The 18,524-nt window shown below is 38.2% G+C and overlaps 1 protein-coding gene across 1 annotated transcript; it reads left to right on the top strand.

The window, feature by feature from the left end:
- Window positions 1-17,493, top strand: mettl22 (methyltransferase 22, Kin17 lysine). Its single transcript, XM_020608165.1, has 12 exons — window positions 1-116; window positions 1,211-1,346; window positions 5,203-5,383; window positions 6,124-6,263; window positions 7,835-7,875; window positions 9,132-9,276; window positions 9,831-9,902; window positions 10,836-10,889; window positions 12,640-12,720; window positions 14,484-14,586; window positions 15,377-15,545; window positions 17,022-17,493. The coding sequence occupies exons 2-12, from the start codon at window positions 1,241-1,243 to the stop codon at window positions 17,085-17,087; spliced, it is 1,158 nt and encodes a 385-aa protein (XP_020463821.1). The 5' UTR covers window positions 1-116; window positions 1,211-1,240; the 3' UTR covers window positions 17,088-17,493.
- Window positions 17,494-18,524: the final 1,031 nt, after the last annotated feature.

Raw genomic sequence — 18,524 nt, forward strand, 5'->3', positions numbered from 1 at the left:
AGCTGTGTTTTTACAGTTCCACTACGGACGAGTTAAAAGGATACACTATTTTGAGCTTCAATAACCAATGGTGGCTGACAGAAGGGGTTGTTCGTGCTGCAGTTGAATTAGAGACGGTAAGTTAAGTCAAGTCAAGTCAAGTCAAGTCATTCATTAGTAAAACCCGTTTGCTGACTGGGGTTTAAACACGTTTGAATCCAGTTCAGTGCCAACTGTTATGGACATTGTCGAAACTTGATGCTGTGCGTGTAGGCTATAATGGAAAAGTTGGTGTCCAGGCGAAGTTAATTCTCTGTTATGAACTCATTTGTAAGACAGGTGCAGTGTAGGTTAAAGATTTATTGGTGTTGCACAGGATTTTTTTTTTTCTCAAGATGAAACAAACTGGCGTTTTACAGTTACTGTTAGTTTTACATCACTAAAGATACAATCATTCAAAAATATATATGTAGAGTGATGCTTATGCTCACAAGCCTTGCAGGGCCCATTTTAACCAACCATCTGGCCCCTTTTACCCAGTTACCATCCACTTACCATAATTGGGGGCATCTCATATTTATATTGTTTCAGGATTTAATTATTTTAGTTATTTTACACATGGTCAACTTGTCATTTTGACACATTTTGAGACTTTTCTTTATCTCTTTACTGTACCAGAGTCAAATTCCTTGTGTATCCAATACACCTGGCCGATAAAGCTGATTCTGATTCTGATTCTTTACTTTGGGGGTGTGAAATTATGTAAACAGGTTTATTTTTAAAAGTCTAAACAAGTATCCAAAAAGTGGCCCATTTTACCCGATTTCACATCCCAGGTCTCTTATATGCACCAATGTATCTTTTCCTTATGTATTAGTTCTGCCCAAGTAAGATGCAAGGAAAAAATGTGAGGAAAGAGGACTTGAGGAAGCATGTTTAGAGAGATATGAAATGCCCTTCTGTCCTTTATTATCTGAAGCGTGCAGTCATCAACTGATATCCAAAAAAGTGATGTTGGCCCACAAAAGACAAATGAAAGATGTTCTTCTGTATCTTCCCTTACAGCTCCTCTTGCAGCCTCCTTGCTCCTCAGTGTTTGTGACAGAATAAAAGAAGTTTTGGTTTTGCTGTATTGATTCTTTTTTTTTTTTTTTTTTTTGACCAGTTTTGATTAAACAAATACCAGTAGTTACTCCCAACCTGTGTGTGTGTGCACGCCCTGTCTCCCCAGGTACTATTCTAAGACCATGAATGATCAGCCATGGACCAGATCACTTTTAATCATGATACGGTGCTGTCAGAAATTCACATGCTGCTGCCCAATGCACGCCGCCTTATGACACGCCTCAACTGTGTTGGACAGCCTGGTATGTATGTTTAGTTTTAGACCTGCTGTTTTCTAATGCACATGTGGTAGATGGGGTCATAGGAAATAAAGTTGTTTGAATCCAAGCACTAATTTTATTAGAGCTACATTTCTTAGTCATGCATCAAATTCACAACGTGACAACACAACTCACAGGCTAAAGACACAGGCTGGAACTACTAATCAAATAGGCGAACTAGGTCAGTCAGTTTGAGGAATTGTGTTATCGCACATAAACTGTCAGTAAATATCATTACAGCTAACAATAGTTTTGAATAGAACTGCAATTATTTGTTTACATAAAATTAATTTAATTAATTTCTTTATCCATATTTTGAGGGGAAAAGGGCAAAATTCTGTAATATCTGCCTCTCCAGTGCGAGTATTTTTGTGTTAACAGAGTATTTTTGGATTTTGGACAGTTGTTTGAAGCAGCCAAGACATTTGAAGATATCAAATTGATCTTTTAAAAAGCTTCCCCTTTTTGGTGATGACGTATAGACTAGAGATGCACCGATTGCAATTTTCTTTGCCAATTTTGATTTCCAGTGTTGACCCGCCAATTCCAGTTTTGGCTGATTTCAATTTTCTTTCTTCTAAGAACTGTAATTGACAGCATACACACTTTTATTTAATGAAAAATTAAATTGTTATAAATATAAAATCTGTTATAAAGTTTTACATTTTCTTTCTGTCACTCTCACACAAAGCTCCAACTAAAAATGAAGTGCATTATTTGTACTTCTCCACATATAAACAGGTTCTACAGGTAATAGAAACAGACTGTTCTGTACATCAGTCCTACTGAGTGCACAGTTATTTCTGAAGTGTGTATAGTTTGTATTTGATGTGTTTTCAATAATGTAATCAGGAAAGTATTGGATAAGGCAACAAGGGGCATATTTTCAAGCTACATTCACATTACATGCAAGTTCACATTATGTCGCATTACAGGTGACTTAAATCCATTTTTTTTTCTCTTTGAGGGATTTTTTTTCATGAAAGTTTGAACAAAACAAATCAGTTTTAAAAAAAATATCAAATCTGGGTCACTTGCAAATGTGGTCCTAGATCCAGTCTCTGACTATGCGAACACTGCCAGAACAGATCATATTTCATAGCAACTGTCGCCATCATTCAGTGTTGGACCCTTGCTGACTGGTTAAAAATAAACACAGAGAAAAGGAACAACGGACGGGGCCAGTGGAAAGACGAGGAAGTTTCACATTTGAATTTTTAGGAAGAGCCGTTTGATACTGCCAAACTAGAAAGAACATACTGTAAATGAGCAGTTATTTGAGGAAATTGTGATTAAACTGTAGCACAAATGATGTTTTTATTATTGTTATACTCATGCCTGGCAGTTTGGGAGCTCAAGATGTTAACACATCGACCAGAGCACGTCACTTGTGAACCATCAACACAAAAAGTTTGGAATTTATCATTAAGACCTGTAATGTGGGTTATACAGAGAGCTGTTTGGCATTTAGCCCAACCTCACTGATAAAAATTGGGTGGACAAAATAACAGCCCTCTGTATGATGCAGTACACAGTAGTTTAGGAACAGCACAAACTCCAGCCTCCATAATCATCATACAGTTGAATCAATATCCAGCAATCAAGACCTGAAAAGCCAAACATCCGAGTTTTCCACCTGTCATTAAACCGCCATGCATTTTTAGATCTCGGAGTGAGAAAATATTCTTAAAACCTCGCATGCAAGCGTAACGTGATTTGTGCACACACATCTAATAATCTGTAAATACAAAGAATGTTTTACACAAACAAACACACAACACACTTCATGAGACACACATCGGTTTTTACACATTTATAATCTTGACTATATTTGCCGAATACACCTTTGTGGCTAGTTATGATAGAATTTTACCTCCATAAATCAACACCTCATTGAAGCAGTATGAATACAAACTGAACATCATTGCCTTCATGAAGGAGGATTTATTACAGGACTGTTGGATTAGACTGATTTAATTGGAGCTAGGTACATTATTAGGTTTCTAGACTAATGAAGTTCATTTATGACAAGTAATTTGAAGATGAAGATAATGCATCTCCTTGCGCTGTATGAAAGTGCATAGTCTCCACATCGCACTCCCTGAATGTTATGTTGTGTTAAAAAACAATGTATGGCTTGAGTTACATTTCATCACTACAATAACCTGTTTTGAGTTAAACTGATGCGGTTGTTTAAAGCTGTCACAGAGAAACTCTGACTCGCCTTCAGTTGCTCCTGTCCTCTGTGTTGTGAACGCTGCTGTGAATGTTAGGCACTAATCAAAGTCTTTGATGAGCTCAGATTTGATGTATTTACTGCTGTGCTGCCTAGTTTAAAGTGCCCATGGCATGCTCATTTTGCTCTTTACAGCCATATAATGTTTAATCATGGGTATCTCTAGATTAGCTTTGGACCCCTCATCACTCCAAATTGTCTAATTATTTAATATTATTATTATTAAAAAAAATTATTAATTAATTATTAATAGGGAGCCTCTTCCTAAAAACGAGAGGATAGTTGATGAATGCACACAACTCCAGTTGCCGGTGTTGTCACAAGTGCACAGCAGAATGAACCACGACAGCATTAATTAATTTGAATTTCTCCTCCATAGATAGGTAAACAATGGTATAGGTACTGATGAAAAGAGATTTGTAAGACTCTAGACAAAGCGGGTAATTGGGAAAACCCCATATTTTAACTGGCATAATGCAGAAATGGTAATTTCTTTAGCCTTGCAACAATTCTCTCTAACGTTACAGAAACAAGGCATTAATAGACATGCAATGTGCGTTTTTTTTAAACTTACCGTTAAGTCCCACCGGGTAGTGGAAACATCACTCCCTTTCAAGTAGCTCCAAGGTCGATGAATCCAACCGGTGGTCACTGCGGCTTCCCCCAAACGACCACATACAGTCCCAAAGTAGTGAAGTTAATTCCAACAGGTAAGGTCGCGCCAACAATAACATCATGGATCATTAATCTGCTCATTAATCAGCAACACATCACATGCAGCAGACACACTGGCCTCAAGCAGTCAAAACAAAGAAGTACTGTGCTCTGGGGGAATCCAGCATTGATGAGTAGATCACTAACCGTGGCGGTGGCTTCACTGGCCGGCTGCTTGTAGGTTAGACCCTGTCAGGTAAAACAGCCAGTCTCTGTACACCAACCTTTCCGAGTAACCTCAGGCCCTGTATTTTTCTCCACACCCTCTGGTCATTAAATAAGATTTATTCAAAATATACGCAACAAACAAGGCAATATAACATTTTGCCAGTATGGTGGGGCACTGGTGGATGTCAGGCAAGCTGGCATGAAGGCACATCTGCCAGGAGATTATGACCATTCAAGGAAAACCTTAAACTATTGTGTAATACTTAATTTTGTTAGGAAAAAAAAGTCTCGCAAATGAGATTTTGCAAGATATGTATAAACCGAGTTGCTTCTGCATAGAAATACTAGAACATACTTACACCTCATTTTTTGAGCTTTAGGTCACATCTAAGATTATAATTCACCATTGTAACATTGTAAATAAGTCAGAAAACAAGGAAAAGCATGTCATGGGCTCTTTAAATTCCTGTCTCACACAGTGTGGGAAGATGTTGAGTTATTACTTTCATGTATAGCTTGTTTGCAGTCAAAAATGCGGAAAAAAATGTTTTAAAAATTGTTTATTAAATTGCCACTGTGATATTGCTCTAAAAATATCACAATTAGATTATTTTCCCAGATGGCTAAACCTTTTAGTCAACTATGTTTCACTTATTGGCCAAAATTGTTCACACAAATTAAACGGCTAATGTATTATCTTTTCTGTATTCATCCATCCAGTCTTCATCTCCAAATTCAAGCTCTTCTCAGATGGTGAAGCACATGACAACAGTGATCCAAGGAAAGGTTTAGAGGAGGAATATGATAACTCGAGGGAACATGGGGAAAAAGACATGAAGGCTGCCCTAGGAAATGTGGAACCATTGTTGGATGAGGATGGAGACCTTGACATCACGCAGCGGTATGGAAAAACTCTTGTTCAGTCAGCAGTTAATGCATGCAGAGCTGTTCTGTGAGGGCCATAGCCATAATCAAGGACATGGCTGTTTTGAGTGCCACCATAGGTGGCCAGATGTCTAGTAAGCTCCACTCACGCTCTGCCTCTTTGCTCATTTTTGGAATAGTCGTAGCAGGCAGAATGAAGCACTACCATTATGGCGGTGGCCAGACTTGAGCTTCAAAACTGCTCTTCAGAAAATTTATGGATGACGTTCCTGTGGGTTTGTCCATCTTTTATATACAGTCAATGATCTGCCCATACTTGTACAGTATAGCTACTAATGTGCATCATTGCACACAAAACATGGTGCCTGTACCATGAAGTGAAATTGGGAAAATAATCTAATTCTGAGTTGTTGTTGTTGTTGGTTTTTTTTTTTTAGATATATTTTGTATTTATTAAATATTTATTAGCATTAAATTGCATTTCTATTTTTCAGTTTTCTCTCTAACTACTTATTTAAATATAGGCTAGACAGTGTGAGATTAGAATTCAAACTGGTCAGTAAAGTTGTAAGTACAGAACAGGCATAGTTTCTTCTGTCATTCATAAAATTTTGCTGATCTGAGCTCATCACAGACTGAGTATTCTGATGAAACCAGAGCAGAAAACGAAGCTATACAACATCACCCTGCTAAATAAACTCGGACTAGTTTCCTTCTTACTTCCTCTTCCATAGTCTAAACCTTATGATCCCCCAGGCCGAGGAAAAATACTGAGGCTAGCAGCCGAGAAGTGGTCTGTCCTGTCATTCTCAAACAGTCCGGCCTTGTACTGGAACAAGAAGAGGAGAATCCAGATGATGAAGCTGATAAATGCCTCAAAGACATTATAAGGATTGGTAAGAACCCAGATCTAATCATGTTCTTTTTTTTTTTTTTGATCATCCTGGTTGTGACTAATACGCAAAAGTAAATCAGTGTTTGGCTCAAAAACAGACTTTTCAACATAAGGTTAAATATCCTTAAATAGATACAGAATTCGCCATCAAATTCGTGTAATGTTAACTCAAGGTTTTCCCATTAAATCCTAGAAATGATAGTTGCTCTCAATTGTTCCCATGTTCTCTTTTTTTTTTTTTTAACTTTATCTGGGAAGAATCAAATCTTATCAGTGTGATTTTTTTTTTCCATATGAAAAATAAACAATAGAAAATTGGAAAAATTCAAGTCAGTTGTCTAAAGTTGTATATTTCATTTGGCAGATCAAAGATTTTGGACTTTTTTTTCTTTACATATTAAATATTATAAAAATGGAAAATAGTACTTGAGAAAACCTGAGTACTTTCATCTTTGTTCAAGCCTAGAATTGCTTGGGAGGACAGTCCAACTCTCACCCACTGTCACATCTGTTTTCAGTGATTCCATTCACTCCCTTGATTGTCAAGAAAATGTTCTTATTTCTGTTGCTAAAGAAACTAATCCACAACATGTTGGATTAGGTGGATTTTTTTTCTAGTGAATAAGTTACATGTTCAAAAAATGTTTAGGATCTTTGGAGAATTTTTACATGAAATTAATGCATGCCACAAATAGTATAGCAAATAAACTAACAATGGGTGCTTTCCATTCAGCTAACAATGCTTCCTCACTTTGGCCAAGAAATTGATCAAGGTTTCATCATAAAGGGTGTTTCAATCTGTCCCAGAGGAGCTGGGTATGTCTCATGTCTCTTATAAGATAGTACCAGAGTAGCCATGATCAAGGAAACACAAGACCATCAAAGGGGTTTTTTTGTGGACTGACATGCCCCTTTATCTGAAATCAAGGATGTTTTATTCATTGGACAGCAGTGCTCTTTCAGAATTGTATTGATTGGTCAGCTGATCTAATGGGAGTGTAAACAGAGTGGCTGGGCTGTTGTGGACTATTAACCACTTGTGGAAACAGGAACACCAGAACCAACTGTGGCTCTAATATTATTCATGCTTATTAATTCTGTTTTGTCTGAATTAAACAAGTTTTAGTTTTTTATGTGTTATTTTTATCAGTCACAGTCTATGATAGCCTGACACTGCATATATCTACAGTATATCAAGTGTTGGAGTTGTCAGGTACCTGGTGTTCTTCTTTTAAACTGTTTCTGGATTATTTCTACACATTTCACACCTGTGTAATATGATGATTGAGGCTGCCATGGTTGCGGCAAACGTACAGTGTTAGGAGGAACTGCTCAGTTTACACACAGCTTTGCTCAGGTAAACCCTCTACTGCACTGTGGTATTGGAATGTGATGTAACATCCCACTCCATTGAGATTTTACCGCACACTTCACCCCTCAAATGTTCAGTGAATGATTAAAAAAGCAGGTAACAGGTTGAGGAAAACACAGTATAGTGCTATACAATTTAAAAAAAAGAGTGATTGCAGACACAGCCAATGTGTTTATTTCATGAATACAATCTATTTACAGAGCACACTATGGCCACACCCCTGGAGGATGTCGGAAAACAGGTCAGTTAAACGCATTCAGACGAACTCTTTCTTCCCAGTTGTTGCCCCTTGCTTCACAATTAGCTCTCCCACTTTGGATTCCTCAGTCACATGACATGTAGTGGTTTCCCAAAACAAATCCTCAGTGATTTACAGCTGTTCACTGAAAAGCCCACAGCCAGTACAAGAAAATGACAGTACCTGCGTCCAATAAAACTACAGCTTGTGTAAATGTCAAGGTTACAAAGAGCACATCAACGCCCTTTGCTGTCAAACCTATTTGCCCATGTTTCACTCTCTTCCTGTGTTCTCCGATGGTCTTCATTCACCTTGCAATAAATCCTCATTAAGCTAATCATATCCAGTTTTTGGTTGTGGTCAGGGAGGTGGAAACTGAGCTCTATGGTTTTTATGTTTATAAATCATGCCCGATTTCATGTATTTTGTACATAAGCTGAGCTGTAGTGTTGGGGAGTAGTGAAGTACATGTAATTGAACTAGCACTTTAACTACATTTTGCAGTAGCTTACTGGTACATCCATAGTTGTGCAGTGACTGAAGTAGGTAAATTACATTTACAAGTACTTTTGGCCCATAAAAGGAAATGAAATTAATTTTTTTATTTTGTTTTACTATTGCTTCTCTAAATCTAACTGCCTTTTGGATAAGAACTTAAGACAAACTGCCCATGTGTCGTATTAGCAAGATATTCTGCTTTTAAAAGCAGTAGTGATAAATGGGCCCATTTAGACCAGTGTTCAAGCAGTTCATATGGTCTAAAGGTTTAAGTGATGTTGCAAAATTTGACAAGTAATGTAACAGGCTTTTATACTTTGGGGTTTTTTTTGTTTCAGGTAAATAAAATCAACTGTGGTATTTCTTGCTGGCATATGAGGTTTCTTTAGTTATATTTTGTATCAGATGTACATGGTCAGTTTAATCATTTTTTACAAAGTAGTTTAAACTACTTTTTCTAAGTAACTTTATTTTACCAAACTACATTTCTCTCTAGAGTAGCTTTTCTGTAGTTTAACTTCTTCCAGTATGAAGTAATTGATAGCTTGCAAAACTACATTTTCAAAGTAGTTTCTCCAACACTGCTGAGCCACAAAGTTCTCCAGATGGCCTAAAGATTCTTAGTGCTACTGTGTACATATGTGTGTATCAGGTATATGAATAATCTTAATGGAAAACTTAATGAGGAACTGTGCCATTAATTATCATGGTTGATAAGAAGGTATTAAAGGGTTATGTACTGTATTTCTTGTTCATGTCAGGTGTGGCGAGGGGCGTTCCTCTTGGCTGACTTCATCCTCTCTAGGCCGCTCATGTTCAGAGGAGCTACAGTCCTAGAGCTGGGAGCGGGAATAGGCTTAAGCAGCATCATCATGGCAACTGTAGCCAAAACAGTATACTGCACAGGTATAATGCCCTCAAGCAGATATCCTGATTACCATCTACTTTGATTGGCTATTGTATGTCTTGTGTTTTAAGATGTCACACTGACAAGGTAAACATGCATGACTCATTTAGAGACATGTTTCTTTCATTGCATAAACCATTTTATGCACCACAAGAGTTTGTTCTGATCTGCTTCCATCCCACTTCTGGCCTGTGTTAGCACCTTGGGAGAACAGCTTACCATCATGGAGTAAATATACGCAGAGTCTCAAAACTTGGCTACAAACTGAAGGAGAACACTTGAAGTAACAAAAACACTCTGGACAGCTGCGGCACTATGTTAAAGGCTGCCTGCTAATGAGAAGGAGCTTGGCTGTGTAACCTTCATGAAGGCCACACTAGGTGCCAGTGGAGACTTGTGGAGCTGAGTTGAAGCCCTCTTCTAAATTCAGTGCACCTAACAATTAAGTGTGCTCCTCTGCCCTTTGCAGGGAATCAGGATAGCTATGACCTCATGTAGACATTTTACTGTTTGCTTACTGTATACTCCTGAAAGACTGTATTTTGTTTTATAGATGTAGGAGAAGACCTTCTAAGCATGTGCAAGAGAAACGTAACATTAAACAAACACATGATGGAGCCTACAGGTGAGATAACGTTTTCCTCACTTACTTCCCTGTACACTTCATTTGGTGTGGGCTACCTATGATGAGCCTACTCTATAACATAAGAAATTGATATTATACTTTTTATTCAGCAATGAAAAGAATAAAGACCTAAAAATAAGAGTGTCCTTGCAAACTATCAGGCTTAATAAATAGGCTGCAGAGCGCTCTGCCTAAGAACAGAAATTGATGAGAATTTTTTTTATTTTTTGGAGATTCACAAGAAGATAAGAGGGAGCAGCCATTATTTTCTTCCAAGTCCATTTCTATTGCAGCTTGTGGAAAAAAAAAAAACAAAAAAAAAAACAAACACATTTTCCTTCCGCTGGAAGAACATTAGCATAAAAACCTTTTCTGTCCAAATGACAAAAAGCCATCACTTTAACAGATTTAACTGTTGTCTGTGCTTATGTGTCAAACAACAGTTTAGAGTATTAAGCTTTCATGGAGACTCTGGGAGGCATGACCTGAACTAGAGTGGTGTTGTATTACTAGACTTTGGTGCTAGTCATGGATTGGGTATAACAATCATCATGTTCAAATATAGGGTGATTCACAAGTGTACTTGGTACCAGAACAACTTAGGCCTAAGAGCGATCATCAACTTTTGTGGTTGTATCATCAGATTTGTGGCTGTATGTTTTGGACAGTTGAAGAGACCCTATTTTTTGTATGTTGGCACACTTTTTCTTCTCTTGTTTTCTCGGTCATCTTGTTTACTTTTCTACTCGTTGCTTTATGGAAGAACATTGTACATACACATCGAGAGCCGCTGTACCAGAGTCAAATTCCTCGTGTGTCCAACACACCTGGCCAGTAAAGCTGATTCTGGTTCTGATTGACTGTAGAGCACAGTGAAGACCCAAGAAAAGCTTCTGACAGCTTGCCTGGCTTAATGTTTTTTCTAACCAATAGGTGGTGAGGTGAGAGTGAGACAGTTGGATTGGCTCCAACGTGACCTCTGTACAGGTAACACACACTCATTCATTTATGACAATTTCACCAAAAACTAAAACATTTTGAGCTTCATAAACACAGATGTTCAGGTAGAAGTGTTCCACTGAATTGCATACAGGTGTACCTGATAAATGTTATTAGATACACCAAGTTAAAATTAAGTCAGTCTAATTCAACAGTGCTCAGAGATGTGTTCGTTCTGGAGGATGTAGCTTGTGCTACTGTTGAACTGTACTGTGTTATATTGACAGGTGTTTCTATTATTTTGTCCACCCCATTTATATAAATAACAGACTTTTCATGACTCCATCAAAGTGATGACCTGGTCCTTCTTTAACGCTGATAAATAGCATAACTAAACAGCACTCGGAGAGCGCAAACCTCCTCCAAGGTACCTCGCTGTCCCTATAATTCTATTAGACCTAAAAGTAGCACAGCTAAGCATGTTCATCACAAGGCACCTGTAACATACAGTCAGCAGCCTTTCTGACATTCAAATTCACAGTGGTGAAGAATCTTTAAAAGGATTCCTGGATCCAGATGATGATCCAGATCAGTACCAAAATATAATGGGGTGTTCCAAGGGCCATACCTTACCTCTCCAAAATATTTCATCGAAATCCATTCATAACTACTCAAGTTATGCTGTGAACAAACCAGCAAACGCCAGTAAAAGCATTATTCTGCCACTGGCTAAGGTAATAAATACATACAGTACATTCCCCAATGGTTGATCATACACTGTTTCTGTTGTTAAAAAAAAAAAGCTAATTTCAGCCTGAACACAAAAGGAAAAAAGCACTAAATGTAAGTGTGTGCCTAAATATTCTCTCATCATTGTTTTGTGACTATATTGTGTGGCAACATTTTCTGTGATGTGAATATATCTTCTTTATCTTCTAAACTAGCCTGTTTGTGCCTGTTATTACCATTACATTTGAATTGCATAGCAAACATTTGTTTTTCTGTTAAAGAATCCCTGGTGATCTGTGGGAAAAAATACACATAAATATATTTGAAATACTTTGTCTTCAGAAACCTCAAAGACTTTTCTACAAATTTGGATAGAAAAAATTCCACTCCATCTGTTGCAGAATCACAAAATAAAAACGGATTCACAAGTTGATTCACATGAACTAAAATTTCACATTTTATTATTAGTTATATTTGCCCACTAATGTTATTACAAGCCTGAAATAAAGTACCTGTATTCCATCTGTCCTGGAACGGGGATTTGTTGCTTCTCCTGAGGCTTCTTACATTTTTTTTTTTTCCACATTAGAGGGTTTTTCAGGGCAGTGTTTTCCTATCTGATTCAAGAGTCCAAGGACAGAAAGTGTCATATGCTCTAGAAATTATAAAGCCTCTTAAAGCAAATTTGTGATTTGAGATATTTGAATAAATAAATAAAAATTGACTTAAAGTGTCTATCCAACATTTCAGACATAGAAAATTGAAAAAAATAAATCCAAAATCTTAATTAGGCCTATATATTGATCTGGTAAATGAAAAATACAACTTTAGGACTTTTCTTTTTTTAGGAATTCAATTTTCTATTGTTCAACAGGTCAGTAATAACAGCTTGGACTAATATAGTACTCGGTGAGTAAAGTGAGGCTACCAAGGCTGACAGTGTCAAACAGGCTTGGACGACCTTCCAAAGTCTCCCACAGCTTGTGTGTGTGACTTGCTGCTATTAAAAGAACCACCTAGCTTCTGATGGTAGAAATTGTTTCCCTTTCAATTTGTCTAATCTTTGTAGATGCTGACGTGGAATTTAGCTGGACAGAGGAGGAAGTCGCAGATATGTATAACAACACTAGCGTCATCATTGCTGCTGATGGTAGGTATAATATTAAGTGGCTTTGATGTTTGGTGCTGTCTTTGGGAGCACTTGGAAATGTGTTGCATTTGGGATGAAAATTGACCACATCAAATCGTGGTTTGTTGAATGCTACGACATCACTGATTGTTGTGTGGTTAGATGAGCACCATGGGTCAAATGTTCTGACATTTAGGTTTTCTCCCATTCTATCATCAATCTAAGAAAACCTCAGTTTGTTTTTTTTGTTAGTTTTTTTTTTTTTTTGTCACACCCTTGGAATTACTGGGATGTGTTTGAGGCCCTAGTCAGAAGGCATTTGGTTGGAAAGCCTGTGTTCTCTCCACAGTAGCCTTTTTCTTATGGTACCCTCAATAAAAGGTATAGAGAGAAGGGAGAAGGCACAGAAAGGCACCAGGTTAGCCGGGGATTGAAACCTGGAACACTGATGCTGTGAGGCGAAAGCGCTAAACACCATGCCACCGTACTGATAAATCATTCCTTTAAATTAAAGCTACAACCAAAGGCTATTACAGATAAAGTGCTCATTGTGAGTGTTTTTTCTTTACCTTAAAACCAGATAAAACATAAGACATTTTCTTCCAAAAATACTGTATTTTTAACATGCATCTAATCTATTAAGTGCTTTAAAAATATTAAATATTACAATGAAATAAATATATTAATCTATTGTTTTATTAATTGACCTGTCTGTACCGTGGCAAGACTCCTCAAAATACTATTTCTGCATCTGAAAAACATTTTTAATGCTTACAAAAAAATCATTAGTTTTAAACTAACCATTAAATGTCATGAAAACACTAGTTTAAACAGGAAAATGTCTGGATTTCTCCCCCTTGACAGGATGAATTTTGCCGTCTCATTCTATGTAAATGTTGAAAGAAGGACCAGTACTCAAGAGTTCCCATTTGATGCCGTTTACTTTGAGCTCGAGTGAGATTAACAGCAACATGGATACATGAAGCATAAACATACATTGTCTCACACTCTTCCTGTCTCTAGAAACTGTGCTGTACAGGTGGCTGGAGAAATCTTTGGCGTCCGTGTCCTGACTCTAGCCTACTTCACCTTTCATGGTGATTCTAATATCATACAGTATCTTCTACAGCGCTACAAACTCAGACATAGGGGCTCCATGGACTCCTGCACAAACTAGGAGTAGGGTTGCATCTAAAATACACATTCACTGTGTTGTTAACTAATGTTGAAGATGTCTTAGCTATTCTTGACATACTGTATGACCACCTGTTGTTCCACAGAATACATATAGATGTTGCAATCCGGATCTCATGAAATTGCTAACACTCCTGCTGTGTCTAGTAAAACTCAAGACTTGCGACATGGCAGGGTAACTGTAGACTGTCTGGCAGCGTGGAAGCCATTCCAGTACTCCTCACATTTATATTTGAAAAAGGAAGCACAAACACGCTTCCCATTCACGTCATGATGAAGAATCCTTAGCTGGAGAAATATTTTTTTTCCTCTGAAGGGACTAAAAGAAATATGCCCCATAATTGAATGTGTGTCCAAACATGTCCTCATTCATGAAGTGTGGCATCTCAGTTTCATTTAGATTGATGGCAAAATAACTTGAGCTACTGAACAGTTGGCACATAGTTAATGAATCAGACTCATCATTCCAATTGCAGCTCCAACATTAGTCTTTAGCACTGCAATGTGAAACACAGAATCATACCTTGCACATGCCCAGATTGGCAAACAAGCAGAATACATATTTGGATTTGTGTTTTTTGTGTCACCAGTTTGCTACGATGATGATCTGACGGATGGATTTTTCCGAACGCTTTACCAACTCTGCAGTAGCTTTACTCACACCTGCATGATTTTCATCTCCATTGAGAAAAGGTAAGAAGAAAACATTTGAATTAAACCCTGCAGTTCATCCTTTGTTACAGTAACACATAACCCTCAGGTGTTCACATGAAACTGTGGTGAGAAAGGAAAAAGTAAGCTGAGAGAGAAGTTGAAACCTTGCACAGCTAGACATTCACAACATGAACAGGGTGTGACAGTCATAGCACTGGTTTTGTCAAGTGGGAGGAGGGGATTTAATATACAGCATAAATGGTTTGTTAATTTTTTTTTTTTTTTACTAGCTTCCCCCATTCTTAGCTGTACTTGATGGTAGCATAGAATGCTATCATGCATGTGTTGGCATGTTATTTTAAAGCAAGTGTTGCACTTAAAGGTAAGGTAATGTTACATTTGTACCTAAATGTAATGATGAATGTGGTATTACCAGGTAAGGATATTCATATTCATCCAGAACAGGATAGAAAAACAAACTGACCTGTTAAACTATTTAGTGGCAGAGTTGGTGTCACAGCTTTGTAGATAGAATTTTGTGAAGTTCAGCAACAAACTTGCTTTTTCCAAATTACCTGCACATATAAGACATACAGCATTTCTCCATATTGATAACCTGCCCTTCTTATTTGTCTGTCTGCCTCAACCAGAGGGAAATAGAGCTTGTTTTGTCATTGCGGGATTTGCTCATGTCTGTGAGGTATAAGCCAGTCCATTCATTCAAGCTTTCCTTTATGCATGCTGTTGGGTGAAGCGGCACTGATGCATTTCCGGTTCCATCCTCAAGTCAGGTAATCAGGTTTCCCTTTGTGTCTTAATGTCTTATAAGGATGAACTTCACGCTGCGACACATGGATGTTTCCTGCGAGGCTTACGACCATTTCACCCAGTGTCTGTCCCAGCTCCAGGACTTAGTGGATGGACGATGCAGCTTCAGAGTGCAGCAGCTCTGTTCTAACTTTGCACAATTTCTTCAGTATGAACGTGTAGAGCAGCTGGTAAGGAAAACGCACATATTTATATCCTACTTTAAACAAACCTTAAACTTAAAGCTTAACTTCATTTAAATCTAAAACCTGAATCCAGCTCATATACCATTCAGACTACATGATAAGTCGTTAATTCCATTACAGGCCCCTGTATGAGACAACTAGTTAACTTTGTGACCCTGTGGAAAGAGAGATTACAGTTGAATTACAGTGCTCATAGTGTATCCAAGAGGGGGCAGTTAGCCTTAGCACTGTCTCTCTTCTGGGTTCAGCTCTTATCAGCCAGAGTCCGGTTACTCTTCCTGAGTTGAAGTTCTATGCATATACCTGTATCCTAACAGAGTGTGGCAACTCTAACTTGAGTCCTATGCTGATACTGACCTGTTATTTGGTTAGTTGATTTTTAGTTTTGTGTATACTATACTCCCCTCCTCTCCCGCTGAGAGATGTTGTTACCCACTGTGTACTGTTTTCACTTGTTAACCATTAAATCACTTATTCACCATAACCTCCTCATCCAGCATCTGCACTAGGCTTCTTTTATACAAAAACATAACACACCGTCTTAACACAGTGTACTTGGGCCTGTCTTGGCACTGGGCATCTCCAGGCTCACTTATTAGTTTGGTTAATGTATGTGCAGCAGCATGAAGTAAAAACACGCTGGGTGAAAGTGAATATACTGTAAATCAGAGGGTGTGGTAACTAATTTACTCTCAGCCAGTCACATTACGAGTCCCATTACTCTGAAATAGCGAAACATGGTAGCATGCAACAAGAATAGTTAAACCAATAAAGAACCAGCTTCTCAAGTGAATATTGTTGTCTGAATGGTGCCAAGAGGGGTATCGCACTATAGTGAGGGTAAAAAGTGCTGCGAGACTGTCAGCAGTAATGGTGAAGAGAGACCTGAGCCGGAAGGCGAAGCTTTCAAATTTACCAGTCCACGTTACAGCCCTCACCTAAGGTTACAAGCTTAGGGTAGCCACTGAAAGAATGAGGTTTCTAAAACAATCAGCCAAAATGGGTTTTCTCTATAGCGCTGCTGGTCTCTGCCTTAGAGTTAGGATGTGAAGTTTGGACATCTGGGAGCTTGGATTAGATTAGCCGCTCCTTCCCATAGGGTGCCAAAAGGAGCTAGTTGAAGTCCTTGAGACCTTGAATCCTGGTTCTGCTCCTGAGCGTTCACTGGAGTTTTACCTGGCAAATCCAATTGGAAGGAGGCCCAAAGGTAGACCCAAAACATTCTAGAGAGATGATGTATTTCATATAGCCTGGGAATGTATCAGGGTCCCCCTGGAAGAGCTGATGAACATTGCTGGGGAGAGGGATGTCTGGACTACTGTGCTTAACCTGCTGGCACTGCAACTCTGCAGCAGCAGGAGGGACCTACTGAACTGCAGGAGAAGGTTATGTACAGTATATATTTGTGTGTGAGTACATATACACAGCATATATATATTACATTATTATCCATTTCTACAGGAGCTGTGGAAGGTCATGGCCACTCCACTTGCATTTGACAAAACCCTCTCTGATTCCTCTTCTTGACCTGGACTCGCATCAGAGCAGTGTGAACACTGTGCAGTCTTCACTGCCAGGCACACAGTTTGCTCCTTTCAGCAGCTGAAGGTTTAACATGTAAACTATAAAAGCTGAAGGCAACACTACCTGTTCCTATGTGAGTAGCATTTTTAAAAAATAATAATTCACTATATACCTGCATTTTGACAAAAGGAGTTTGTCAGGGAGTTGAAAATAAATGTATTATTAATTTAAAAATGGGTTAGCATAATTTATTTCTCAACTTGATTCATGCCTTCTTACATGGTCAGCTGTGGTTAAGACATTTTGAGGAAATGGAAGAACTCTAACTTTGTTAACTGAGAGTCACCTAGAGCTGCATGCCTGATTCAAAACCAAGTCGAATAAAGTGTTACCACAGGCTGAATGAAAACTATTGTTTGTTACTAGAATATGTTATCTAAATTCCACATGCACATTAAAGCTAGACTTCTGGTATTGTCCTATGAATTTGGTTGGGAGTCTGATGATTATTATTATTTAATATTGAAATATGATTTATTTAGAATAGAGTGGTCTCATTCTGCCTTTTAATTGTCCAGTGGTGCCATCTGGTGGTCCCATGATGTTCTTATGCACCATTTACCCCTTCTCTACCTAAAGAAGGAACCAGAATTCCATAATAACACTGGCAGTTTTTGTTCTGCGTGTTCATCTATCTGTCTGTGTGCACGCATCTGCTGCTGTATACGCCCACCCTTTCCTCTTTTTCTGCCTGGCCTCCCCCACCCTTTATTTCCATGGAGCTTACAATTGCCTCCTAATTGTTGTTTGGTAGTTTGTGAATCTGCCTGCCACTCCCCCCAAAAAAACATTCACACCCCCTTCAGTGTATGATGCCTGGAAAGTGGGGAAGATCAAGTAGAAGCAGGAGAAAGTGGCAAGAAACTACAGTGAAGACGGAGGGTTTCCAGCAGCCATAAGGAAGTCCCATATAGATGGATTTATAACATGGATACTAAAAAAAGAAATAACAGTGAATATAAAACAGTAGCATGACAAGGGTCTCCAAATGTAATGACAAAAAGTAATACGTTTCATTTCCAAATGGACTTAAGCAAAACGTAAAAGAAATAAACTACAAACTTAGCTAAGTACAACTATTTGTGCTGAGGTCTAGTTTAGGACATTATTATTATTATTATTATTTATATTAACTAGGAATTAGGCAAAGGCTAATTTTCTGTTTGAAGCTACATATAATTGTCTTTTGCCACTAGAAACAAAGGTCAAGAGTGTCTGAAGAACGCAGGTAAAGTGTAGCGCTGTTAAGTTTGGCAGTGAATGTTGTCTGGGTAATATTTTTCTACAGAAGGACACATCTGAAAACTGCCACAGCTTCCGGCGCCACACCCATGCAGTTAATTTCTGCTTCCAAAAATACATCAAGCAGAATCTGATTAC

The sequence above is a fragment of the Monopterus albus genome, unplaced genomic scaffold, assembly GCF_001952655.1.
Source record: "Monopterus albus unplaced genomic scaffold, M_albus_1.0 scaffold92.1, whole genome shotgun sequence".
Lineage (NCBI taxonomy): Eukaryota > Metazoa > Chordata > Actinopteri > Synbranchiformes > Synbranchidae > Monopterus > Monopterus albus.